Source organism: Cygnus olor, chromosome 14 (genome assembly GCF_009769625.2).
Source record: "Cygnus olor isolate bCygOlo1 chromosome 14, bCygOlo1.pri.v2, whole genome shotgun sequence".
Lineage (NCBI taxonomy): Eukaryota > Metazoa > Chordata > Aves > Anseriformes > Anatidae > Cygnus > Cygnus olor.
In genome coordinates, this window is record NC_049182.1 from 18655009 (window position 1) to 18667500 (window position 12492).

General features: G+C 39.0%; 1 protein-coding gene and 1 long non-coding RNA gene across 4 annotated transcripts in view; one reads left to right on the forward strand and one right to left on the reverse strand.

Moving 5' to 3' along the window:
- GABRA6 (gamma-aminobutyric acid type A receptor subunit alpha6) overlaps nt 1–8239 on the reverse strand; it is a 24018-nt gene extending 15779 nt beyond the window's left edge. For 2 of the 3 annotated variants that reach the window (XM_040573699.1, XM_040573698.1), the window contains exons 1-7: nt 7787–8239; nt 7390–7508; nt 7112–7179; nt 5625–5845; nt 5442–5524; nt 4723–4866; nt 3944–4096 (exon numbers count right to left, since the gene is read on the reverse strand). In XM_040573699.1, the coding sequence (XP_040429633.1) occupies nt 3944–4096; nt 4723–4866; nt 5442–5524; nt 5625–5845; nt 7112–7179; nt 7390–7508; nt 7787–7824 (826 nt within the window). In that variant the 5' untranslated portion in view covers nt 7825–8239. The remainder of the gene's footprint in view (nt 1–3943; nt 4097–4722; nt 4867–5441; nt 5525–5624; nt 5846–7111; nt 7180–7389; nt 7509–7786) is intronic. The other variant, XM_040573700.1, reaches the window with a different exon arrangement.
- Nucleotides 7395–12492, forward strand: part of LOC121078007 — a 15761-nt gene continuing 10663 nt past the window's right edge. Inside the window, exon 1 of the long non-coding RNA XR_005824414.1 lies at nt 7395–7917. This is a non-coding gene — a long non-coding RNA (uncharacterized LOC121078007). The remainder of the gene's footprint in view (nt 7918–12492) is intronic.

Genomic DNA, 12492 nt, shown 5'->3' on the forward strand with positions numbered 1-12492 from the left:
GTATTTTGTAATCATAAGTAATTCACGTATAGTGGCTTGATTATCTAAAAGCTCTGAATAAACTTCCTTAATAGACTAAGCAGATTGAAAGTTAAGATAACCTCATGCTACAGGGTGCAGCTTCTTAGAATTGTAGTAAGACATGGGTTTAACAAAAATCAAGATCAGGCTCTGAAAGACACTTTATTTAAGGGGTTGCTAAGTGGAACGCTTGGCAAAAATTCTAGATTAATTTACCATGATTTCCTAAGTGTTATGATCCTCTATTTCTCCTACTGTCGGACAAGACGGGTCATGGCTTCCACAACCCTCACTGGATTCATCAGAATTTTGCATTAAAATCGGTGGTAGGCTATGATCCAAATATTTCTAGTAATAAGAGTTTGGTCGTCTATACAGTGATCTTTAATCTCTGAATACATTTTTAAAGATTCACTGACAGTATATTGATTTGAAAGCTCCCCTAGTAACAAATATGGAAGGATGGAAAAGGTGCTTCTCTAGAGCTCCTTTTGTGTTTTCACACACAAAAAAAATCTGGTCACATAGCCTATGGGCCGCAAAGTATTCTCAAGGTCTATTGTGACCTTATGATTTCTCTTTTGGAATGTAAATCATTCATAATGTGGGAAATGCACTTCCCACTGCTGCCTGATACAAGCAAAAAGTACAAGAGCAAACTTATCCATTAACATATAAGGCTCTGTGACTCATGTTTGCTTATAATTATGCCTGCAAGAATCTGAAAATTGCAGGTATTTAAAGAGAGTAAGCTGGAGAATACCCTCTTCTGCTCTTTTCTGCAGTTGGAAAAGGGTAGGTGGGGAAAATAAAGGATGTTATAATGTCATGTTGTGATGATGAATCAATATGCTATGAATGATGCTCAGTAGAAAGGATGCAGTGTCATTGCATACTGCAGCATCAAGACAGGGTGACTTGATTATTTTCAGGATTTTTTTGCAGCTCTCTCACATGATGTAGCTTGCCAGCTGTCTGAGGCTAAATAAGTCCCAGTGTCATTACTTAACATGTTTTAATGAAATGCAAATAGAAGATAGTATAAAAATATGTAGGATCTCTACTTCTCCCAAATCTGTCAGATGCATTTAATAATATAAGTACAAGAATACTGATATAAATTTCAATTTCAAATGTCCAGAATGAACTTTTCAATATGATATGTGATTAGATTAGAATCTGCCCATGTGCTAGTTAGTAATAAAGAAAAATGCATTCTGTGTCTGTATAAAAACTTACTGCAGAAGGAATTTAAACTTAGGAATAGGACTCCTATTCTATTACAGATATAGATAAGAACACACTCATTGTGGAGTGAATATTGATGAAATGCTCTGTGGAAAACTACTTTATCAAACAGAATGCCAAATTACAGTTGGTAAAGTGTGTAACTGATGATTGTCTTTCCACTTTGAAGACTTCTTGGTAATTTTTGAAAAATTTGTTACATAATGCAAATACTGAAATATGTTATCTTTTTTTTTTTTAATACAAAATCTATCTCTGACACTTCATAAATAAAGTTTAATGACTAGATATTAAGTTAAAATTTCCAGAGTAATCTGCAAGAATGGTAGAAGCCAGCTGTGTCTCTCTGCAAAACAGCAGATAACTCTTTGCCAGGACTAAAAAACATTAGATAAAGGCACACAAAAATGTGAAATAGTAGCCACTGTTATATGGGTTCAAAGCATTTGATACTTAATAGGCCACACTTAAAACTTGGCTTTAAATAACCATGTTTCTTATTCCAAGTAACTTCTGATAATGAAATGCTTTGAAAAAAAATTTTTAAATGTATATGCATACATATGTACACACGTTTACATACAGAAGCTCCATGTAAGATAAGGAATTTCTTATTGCCAATCTGCTGTTCTTTCCAATGGCATAGTTACAAACAGCACATGAGTGTCTTGTCTCTTCGAGTATTTCTGTCTCCTATATTTCGCCTGTAGGTCTGTAAAGAGCAGATGTTTATTAACATTAATTTATTTTATTGTAATGTTACCTGCAAAAGATAACTGGCATCCACTTTGCAGGTAAATAGAGTTAGGTGAATTTCTTCTGAAAATTTGGTTTGTGCACACTGTTACTTTTCTACCATTAATTTCTCTTCTCAAACTTTTGAGAATGCCGTGTTTTATAAAAATATAAAGCTATATTATTCTCACACTTAAAGGCTTAAAACATAGGAGCAAAACTGAAACATCTTTATAATTCAAGTATTTGCAATATGATGCAGAAAAGATGCTTACTTCTCCATTTTAAACCTTCTCTTTTTTACTGGTGCCTAACAGTCAAGAAAACACCCCTTTTTTCCTTAGATGATGGTATTTAGAATCCATGGGATTTTGAATTAGAAAGGATTATAAATTCATATTGTTCCTGGGAGAAATAACAATGGATTGAAGTATTCTTTTCAAATGCCAACATGACTAATTTTCCAAAATACTGAGAAAGGTGTCTATTTTACTATTTTCTTAAAATATTTTCTGTTCCTTATTCTATATTTACTCTTCAATATGACTAAGTCATTATTTCAGGGTTTGGGATCTTTATGTAATTGTTACTGAATCATCTTCAGACTTATTTGCACATTACTTCAAGTGTATAGAATTGACTTCTGCTGCCCACTAGGTAGCAAGTATGTTTTACTCACACATAAAGGATGTGAGCGTAGAATCCAGAGATGCAATATAAAGTTGAATCAGGTAGTATTGATCAGATACATTTGGCATTGCATGCCAAACAAACCAGAATGTATGGTATGCAAACTTCCTATGCGTATTTTATGCCTCATTTGCAATAAATATCTTTGAGAAATTATTGCCTGGTATTTTAGTATTTTAAGCACTTAAATCCAAATTGCTGGAAATCATTACATACAAGTGCCTAATGATATCTAGCTGCATCCCAACTCCTGATGGGTATTTCAAGAAAAAAAAAGTATGTTCATATTCCTTCAGAGACACCTGAGGAAGCTGTGCTCACTTAACATTCCTAAAAGTTTACAATGCTTTTTTGAATACCATTCCATGCTTGAAATCAAAGCCCACAAATTCTGTACCTTGCTAACTACAACTATAGGCTTATTTTGAATTATATGACTTGCATCATTTATGCTTAGGCAATTTATACCTGCCTATTTGCTGTTGAAGACAAGTCTGGCAAAGGGAATTTGTTGTGCAAAAGTATTGGTTTAAGAGAAAATAGTAAGGTAGGGTTGCAAAATATGTATGTATGGGTAGTGGATTCATGAGAAGTTTCTGACAAGCTTTATTATTTTTGCTTGGTGTTTTTATGATTATTATTTCCCTAGAAACAACAATTCAGTCAGTTTAAGTTTACCCCTTGACAATAAGTGTGGTTTCAGAGATTATTGATATTGAAAGGGGTAAGGTGGCAGAGTAGAGTGGGAGTCAGATTTAATAATAGCAGAGCACACAGTTAAGGAGATGAAGCTCCCATTTGGGGGAGCATTAATTCAAACCACTAGAAAGAAAAAAGGGCCCATGCAATGCGGACATGCATTCTGCATTACTACTGTAACTTGTGCTAGGGACATGATGCATCTCACCTAACTTCATTCATCTAAAATCCTTGCTGGTTGTTTAGAAACCTTTGTAGGGAATAGAAAGAGAACACTCCAGAATGAGTGCTAGAAGAGTTAGATACCTAGCTGAGTTCCAACCCATGTGATTTAATTTTTTTTTTTTTTTTCTAAAAAATGCTTTAACACAGGTTGGTTTCACAACAGAATAAATTGGTTTAATTTTTAGTATTTGCTTTTGTTTACTGAAACCTACTGTCTGTCTTTCCCAACTTAGAAGTTAATCCCCATTGGTTTACTCTAGCTGTTCAATACAGTGGATTCAATACAGTGAATGAAGTGAATGATAAAAGAACAAAACATGAATACCAGCCACGGTTCTTGCTGGAACAGATTCTTTGTTGATCCAAAACACAACTTGAGACAGGACTACAGTCATGATGCATGGAATGTATGTCTGAATGAGATAGTAGCCTATTTTCCGTTGGAGATGGAAATAGAGCAGCTGAAGTGAATATTCGCCTAAAACAAACAAGCAATGAAAATGATGAACGAATGGTATGTGTGATGCAGAACTGGTCAAAGACCTTAATGCAGCATACCAAAAACTGTTCTGGCTGGAACAGACTCCTTGTTAATCCAGAAAGACACCTGAGAAAGAATGACTGTCATAATGCAAGGAGTATATATCTGTATCATGAAGTAGCCCATCTTCCTTTGCAAGTGGAAATAAACTGTCATGATTACATATTCACCTGTTAGGAGACAAGTACTTTAGCATTATTTTGGCACTATTATTGGCTTAAACCCAACAAACTATGCTCTTAGGAAAGCACTAATAAGCCTCCTAGTGTATAACAAAAAATAAACTAACAAAAGGTGAAGTGACCTATTGGAAACAGAGGAAAAGAATATTAATTTTTATGTATTGTTTTTACTGGGATAGGGAGGCAGGGGGGATTCTTAAAGGAAGTGTATTGAACGGGGGTCTTTTAGGAGACTACAGATAATTTTTTTACAAGGATTTTAGTTTTAAAAATGACAAAAGGCAGTAACACTAATGCAGTTACATAGGGAAAAAAAGAAATCTGTAATTTGTTTTCAAGATGTTTTACAATGTCAGTAGTTCCCACATGGCTACATCTTACCTGTGTTAGATTTAATGGTTTCACTAGATACAGTTTGTCCTATGAGGTCATACTGGAGGAGACTGGAAGACTCCTGTGGTACTTCTACTGAGTGCAGGGGTCCTTTTTTCCATGTATAAATTATTTCACTTTTTGGATAAGCATCTGAGTTAGGGAAAAATTACTCATATAAATTACATGATTTATAAGCAATTGAAAAAACAAGTAGCATGATCCCTTTTGGGTCTAAAATTCCAAAGAAACTTGCATCCTGCTCCAATAAGTCTCTAATCGCATTAATGATGAAATGCAAAAAAAAAAAAATAAAAATAGGAGTAATAAGGGAATGGTTGTGGTCGGAATTGATAGGTGCTAGCTTTTGCTTCTTGATTTTTATAAAACACATACATTGATTACCACAGATTGTCTAAATATCTTCATTTTGTAAAACTAGACTTTAAGGAATGTACCACAGCTTTTATGACTCCTTAAAGGGCCAAATTTGACTACTAGATCTGTTAGAATATACAACAGAATACCCTTTAACAGCCATCCTTCAGTGAACTAATCCACGTGACTAAGAATGGTCTGAGCCTCAAAGGAAAAAGTAAGATTCTAGTCTAAAAAATAAAAATAAACAAAATGTTTCAGCGATGTGTCCTAGGATCTTGTTTCTGATCTCACATACATGGAGACTAAATGTATTACTATATAAAACTGAAAAATATAGAAGAACTTACAGCTTCCAAACTTCAGCGGACAAGCATGTCCGTCCATTGGGAAGTTCACCAACCGCATAGGACAATCAGCATTAATGGTTAGTCTAGAAAACATTAAAGTAGATGACAGTAAAAAATAAATGGTATGCAGCAACACTGAATGAATGACAAAGGTCAATCAAAATCAGGAGAATAGGCTCTCACCTCATTGTGTAAAGAATAGTTCCATTCTGCATAATTCTGAAAAGTTTGTTAGGAGTTGTCATATTATGAGCAATTGATTTTTTTCCATTTCTAAAAAATGTGTCTGGTGTCCAGATTTTACTGACCATTAGATTGTTCAATCTCAAAATTTCAGTTGGCCCACCAAACTTCAACCTCTCATCAGTCCACGTCTGACGAAAGAAGACATCCATTGTGTATTCCTATGGAAAATGAATAGGTGAATTATGCATGAGGGTCTGCAGTCCCGAGCTGCTGTATTTAAAGTAACTCCATGAAAGACCCTTACACATATGTTAATGTATTTTAATTTACTGCTTAGACACCTAATCCTATTACTATTAAATAGTTAAAAAAAAAAAGTCTATGAGAAATGTATCATATTTTCTTATTAATTAAATTGCAAATTATCAAGTGAACAGGTAACTTTGATGTAAGGAAAAAAGACTCATTGTCCTCTCAGAGAAAATAATTTAATTCAAAGTGACTGAGGTCCAATGAAAATACAAATGTCTAATTTAACATCCTTTCAAAGTGCAAAACCAAACTATTAATATTTAGCTGCCAGGAACAAAAAGATGTACTCAGTGCCTCTTCTGCAGCTTACTTTGCATAGTCATAAAGAAAGGACTGATGTGAAAAACATTCATCACAGTAAGATTATGTTGTCAAGTTAATATGAGTTATTTTTCTTAAGGATTCTTAATAATATTGTTGTAAGCCTTCAAAAGGGAATTCTCTACAGAAGTTGCTTAGGAAATAGAGCTAAACCTTGTCAGGAGGCAGACATGCAAGAAAGCATACTTTCTCGATGCCTTCTTGTAGACTGACTGATGAAGAGAGGTAGAAAAACTTTTTGGTGTATCTTGGGGTGCACTGTTCCTTGCCAGCATGTTGGAATATAGTCTCAGGTGAGCAGGTATTGGAGGAAGGGTAAAAAGGCAAAAATAGCTATAAAAGTCCATTTCCAGGATGAGAACAGTGATGGCTTAACCTTTCCCTGAGGGCTGCGGCTGCTGTAATTGATGGAGCTCACCCAAGTCTGCACCTACCTGAATTCGGGGGCCCCCAGCATGACAAGCTGCTGCCTCAAAAATGGCACCACTTCCCTGCAGCTGCATGGTAGGTTGTCTCCTACCACACAGCCTTCTTGCAAATCCCTGTCAGGCCACAGATGCTTACACCATTCTTAATGAGGTTAAAGAGGCATCTTTAACCTTCTGTCCGTGTCCTCGATGGAGGCCAGTGGTGTCCTCTGTGCCCAGCCTCGGACCTGGGGCCATGGGGCTGCGCCGGGTGACTCTGCTGGGGAAATAGCTATATGCAGCTCCAGCCAAACCGCTCTGCCGGGCCACGGAGATTGTCAGGAAGATTAAACCTCGTAATCTGCTCTAATGACGGACAGCTCAGATGCCACCGTAATGAATCCCGGGAAAAGGAGAACAGGGGCAGTGGTCGGGGGCCCTTACCATCTCCACGTCGGACACCGGCCCGAAGCTGGTCACGTAGATGTCTGTTTTGACTTCTGTCACAGCGCCTGTGGGACACGGAGAGGAGCGGGCTCGGGGCTGGCCCGGCCCGTCCCTATGGGGGGGCGGCCGGCCGGGGGCTGGCAGCGCGGGGATACTGGTCGCCAGCCCCGGGGTTTTTCAGCGCCCCACTGCCCCCTCTCGCTCCGGACCCCCATTGCCCGCATCACCCCAGGGCTTTGCAGCTTCCCTGAGGTGACGGGAGCTTCCCCCCGTACCTCCAAATCCCGGCCGGAGCCTGTTGTCGTAGCCGTCCAACAGCTTGTCGAGGATCCGAGTGATGTTTTCCGAGTAGAGGTCCCCCGCGTCGCCCTGGCCCCCCAGAGCCTTCTCCATGCTGCAAGGAGAGGCGAGTCCCGCTGTCAGCCCCCGCTCCTCAGTCAGGCAGCCTCGCCTCAGCCCGGCCGGTCGCTCCTCGCCCCCTCACCTCAGTCCCGCCGGTCCCTCCTCGCACCCTCACCTCAGCCCTCCCGCCAAGCCCGCGGCCGTAGAGGAAGCGGCCCCCAGGGGCGAGCAGACGGGGAGAAAGGGCCCAGTCCCACCTCGCCACAATCCTTGCGGGCTGTGGATGGGCTGAGGGAGGGCTCTGGGGGCCGGCGGAGTGGGCTCGCTCACCTCACGGCCATACAGAGCCAAGCGATGAGCAAAGCCATGCCTCGGGGCTGCGCGGGGACGCTCGGGTGCCGTCAGTGCCGTCAGCTGGAGCAAGTTTCGGCGCTCATCCTCTCGGCCAGCCGCTCTGCCGGGTGAGGACGTCGGGGAGCCCGCCTGTCTTGGCCCCGTCCCCTCGGCCCTCAGGCAGTCGTAGCCCGGGATGGGAGGGCGAGGGGCGGCGGGGGCTGCCCCTACCCGTCGGTTTTGCCGCCGCCCTTCAGCCTCAGCCGGGTGTCCAGCGGGGAATTAGGGTCTGAGGGGACGGCGCGCGGTCGGAGAGCAGTGACAATAATCGAATAAGGCATTAGGGGAGATTAAAAGGAAGAAATCCACTGCTAGTTTTGGCATGGAATTAGCAGGGAGTCGTTAGGAAATCTGGAAAAGCGCTGGCATCTTGCTGAAAGAGATTATGTTAGAAATGGCCTCAGCTTTTATTATGTTTATGGTTCACAGGGAGATTATTATGCAGCCTCTGCATCATTAGAACATTGGAAAAAAAAAAAAAAGTAGTTTCCTAATAGTTTCCAATTTGTTGTTTTTTGACCTTTTTCAACAGATTTTCTCATGATCAATCCTTCAAAACCATACCGAGAGCTTGAATATCTCAATATATGAACACTGAACATTCAAAGCTGATTCTGGTTCAGGTTTTGGGATTTCTTTTTTAATACTAAGCCGTTTTGGAGGGTTACAGCCACAGATTTCACTCAGATGTTAAACCCGAGCATTACTAGGACTTCTGTTCGAAGTGGAGCTCCTTACTCTAAAAATGCTGGGATTGTATATCATTACTAATTTTGTCCTGATAAGTACTGACTGGATCACTACTATCCCCTCCTTCAGTAAGTGTGTTAATGTAGTCAGCCCTAAAGGAAAATAAGATCAGGCTGCTCCGGCTTTTTCTGTGACCTTATTACTTCCTATAAAGCCAATGAATGATGTAGCACATATGTCATTTAGCTATGCTGTAAACAAATCAATTGGGTCGGTTTTCTTTCCTTATGGTAATACAGAGGAGCAGGTAAAGAGGCCAAAGCAAAATAAGCAGTCATAAAATGTTGATACATAAAACACATTTGCATTACCAGCTTCTAAGGAAATGTATTTAATTATCAAGTTATGTATAATAAGAATTTGAACAAAACTAGGAGACTTTTTTTTTTGGCAGTAAGATGAGCTTTTCGTGCCTAGATGAAGTCCAACACTGGGGCTCTGTGCTCAAGTTTTGTGTTTAAGAAAAGAGAATGGGATTCTGAAAAAAAAAAAGCTAAGAAAAGAATGTGATTAGAAATATGAGATGCTCTGCCAATGAGTCCCTTTCCCTATTTTTGTGGGTAATAGTGTCATATATACCACACAGGTGGGCTGGTTGTAACACAGCCTTTGAACAGTTGTGAACCCAAATTCTTGAGCCGCATTGCTGCTCTGTGAACACAACAAAAAGGCAATCTATGTGAATTCATTATGTGCTAGAATAGCTCAGGTTTGTGTTGATACTCATAACCATCTATCTGCATGAGTTTATTCATATATGATCTCTTTAACTCCATGAAAAAAGTTTATAGGAAATACTAATAGAAAAGGGAACTGTCATTCTTGGGGTTGTATTCTTCTATCTGGTCTGTATTCAAAAACTACCAATTTGAAACCTCACCCCATTCATCAAATATTTTTTATCTTACTAACATGTTTGAAGTATTTGTGTGCATCACTATGCTCACAACTTTAAAACTGTATTTAGAATCTAAACACCATTAATATCCATTTTTGCAAATGTCTTTCCAGTAGTATTACATATTATTATATACGTTATGTACCACTTTAAGTGCTTGTTGTTGTTCTTGTCGTTGTTTTTTCTCTGTTAGAATGCTTTATTCCTTGCAAAGAGTTTGATGTGCTATGGCTTACTGTAAGGACATTTGGAATAATGTCCTTTTCCTTTTTGAATGAAAGGAAAAAGAGGTCTTGCCAAACTATTAGTAGGACTATCCTAATTTCAGTGATAAAATATGTAAGAGGAGCAAACTTTTTAAAATGACCGCATGCTTTCTGCAGCCAGTATCCCCCAGCTAAATCACACAAATCCCTTTATCTTCTTTTAAATGATTTATTTTAATAAACTTCTCATGTGCATTAAAAGCCCAGTGCTGTGCTGGGCCAGCTGGCACACCTTATTTCCTTTACTTCACTTCGCATTGTTGTAAATTAGACAAAATATTTTCTATTAATCACATCATTTACAACTGCCTTTTGTTCACTACCACCCTGTTCCAAATTGGGCTCCTAGAGTGTAGAAGGAAAATCCATCTGTCTCATTTGCTAAGAGTAGGCCAGGATGTGAATCGGTGGAATCAAACGTTTGTCTGTTTGTTTATTTTTCCCCTGGAAATTAGGGGTGATTAATATGTTTACTTTGGGGCCAGGTTGGACATGGACGTGGTTGGACGTACAGTGCAGCAGATGTTCTTGGATATCTGTGATTGCCTTCTCCAAAATAAGGCATCTATATAAATGCAGGCTTTAGGAAATTTAGATTTACATATGCATTCTTGGAAGCCCACTTCATCACTTATTTAGATTGAAAAATTAGTACTTTGTGAAGAAAAAGAAAGGAAACAGAAAACAGAAAACAGAAACACTATGTGAATTGAAATGTTCTAGTTCACTGTGCTCTGTTTATCCTTTTCACTTGAGATAAGACAAGCAAAAGGGATGATTTCAACAGACACAATTCAGTATGCGCTTTCAAAATAATAATACAGACCATGACACTTCTCCTCAAACAGGATAGTTCTGTTGAATCCCCGCCAGCTGTTCAGCAGGGTCTAGCTGTGGCACGTTCACTTATCCAAGTTTAATACTGCTCAAGTGCTCATTGTACTGTGAGGAGTGTAGTGTGCACACTATGTACACATTGCTACTGTAGGAATATAGTGCACAAGCCTCTTTGTGCCAGCTTGCCCTGTTGAAAAGGATGATTTATGGGAGTAACTAAGCATGGGTAGATTCTGTGCTACACAACTGTTCATTTTCCAGGCCCTGCGCTAGCTTTTATACTGATGTGCAGCACAGGGCTTTGCTCTGTTGTTATGCTGGTGTTGAAACGAATTAATGAATGCTGTAAATATAGAAGTGTAAGCTGCAAGTTGGGAGTTGAATGTAAGTCCAACTACAGTGAAACAATGTCTGTTTAGAGGGCACCCAACTTAGTGTAATTGGTGTATCAAGGAAGCTAGAGGAAAACACACATGCATCAATTTGAACACTCTCTTGGACTCCCTTAGTTGCCTGCTGTAAGCTCGCTTCTGACTCTTGTCTAGCAATTCTTGCATGGCAGCATCGGGCTCCGATGGCAAGGCAGATAGCTTGGGCAAGTGGACTGCAATGTGTGAATGAGTCATATACTTTCAGTCTGGGATTTTCCTGCAGGGAAAGGACATGATAATATTCTTCACAAGGAATTTGCAGAGAAGAGTCAGAGACGGGCAAAAAATCTCTAAGCAGTTAAAAATATACCAGCCTGCCTTCTAAAATGCTGAAGACAGCCCTTGCATAGGGAAGGCAGTAGAAGGGGCTTTGCTGTCTGTTGCAGAGTTAGAGCGTGTCATGAGCTTAAATAGTTTTGGAATAGATTTCATCTATTTTTTCTAGAACTTTCAGTAGAAGTTTTCTTTATTGAGGATTTGGAATTTTCAAGAGTGAAACAAGTATATTCCCTTTCCCAGCAGTTTTGAAATACTTTGAAACAAGAAGTTGTGTGCTTCTTTATTTGTGTTCTAATTATGAAGAGAAACACTCACTCTGTCAAAAGCACAACTTCCTTTATTGGAGAAGATCACACCAGCAGCAAATTTTAATGAGACTGTGGTTATCATGCCAGTATGAGTGTAGACATAGCTGAGAAAATTATTTGGAAATCATTATCTTAAAGTGATCTGAACAAGCTAAAAAAGGGATGGTGATCATGGAGACAAAAGAAAGAGTTTACTGGGAGACAAAGCTCTCATGAGAATAATGAAAATGTTTATCTTATAAAAGGCTTGTCAGCAACATATGCTTTGGGCATATAAGCAAGCAAACAGTTTGGAAATTTGTTGAGAAAGTGGCATGAACTGGACAACAGCTTGGAGGATGTGAATTGCAAATTGAGGAGTGTGGCTGCAGGATTACACTTTCCAGCTGCTAATTTTATCACCTTGTAGGATGTCATTAACACTGAAAGGAAAGATGATATTTCTGATTCATTTGGGAATACTACTCCTGAAAATTAGACGAGTTTTGCAACAGCTGAAAACTGCTTGAGAAACTTGTTTGTTTACATCGCCAAACTGAGCAATTCAGAACTGAAAACAACTTTTCTGACTGATGTCTCTCTGGCAACTAGCAAGTTAAAATACAACAAATTTTGCACAAAGGCTACAGGACTGCAGCTAAGTCTCTAGTATTTGCAGTTAGTCTTGTAATGCAGTTAATCTTGTAAATGCTAATTGTTCAACCCCTGACAGAAAAGTGTCCCCCTATTTCTTTCTCTTCAGCATCTACATGCTAGATAAGAAATAAGTTTTTATGATGAGGGTACGATTGCTAAATTATTTGAAGGGACACAGGAAGAGGATTCTTTAAAAAAATCCCTTATTTGTGATAAATATATGTATATGTATATATGT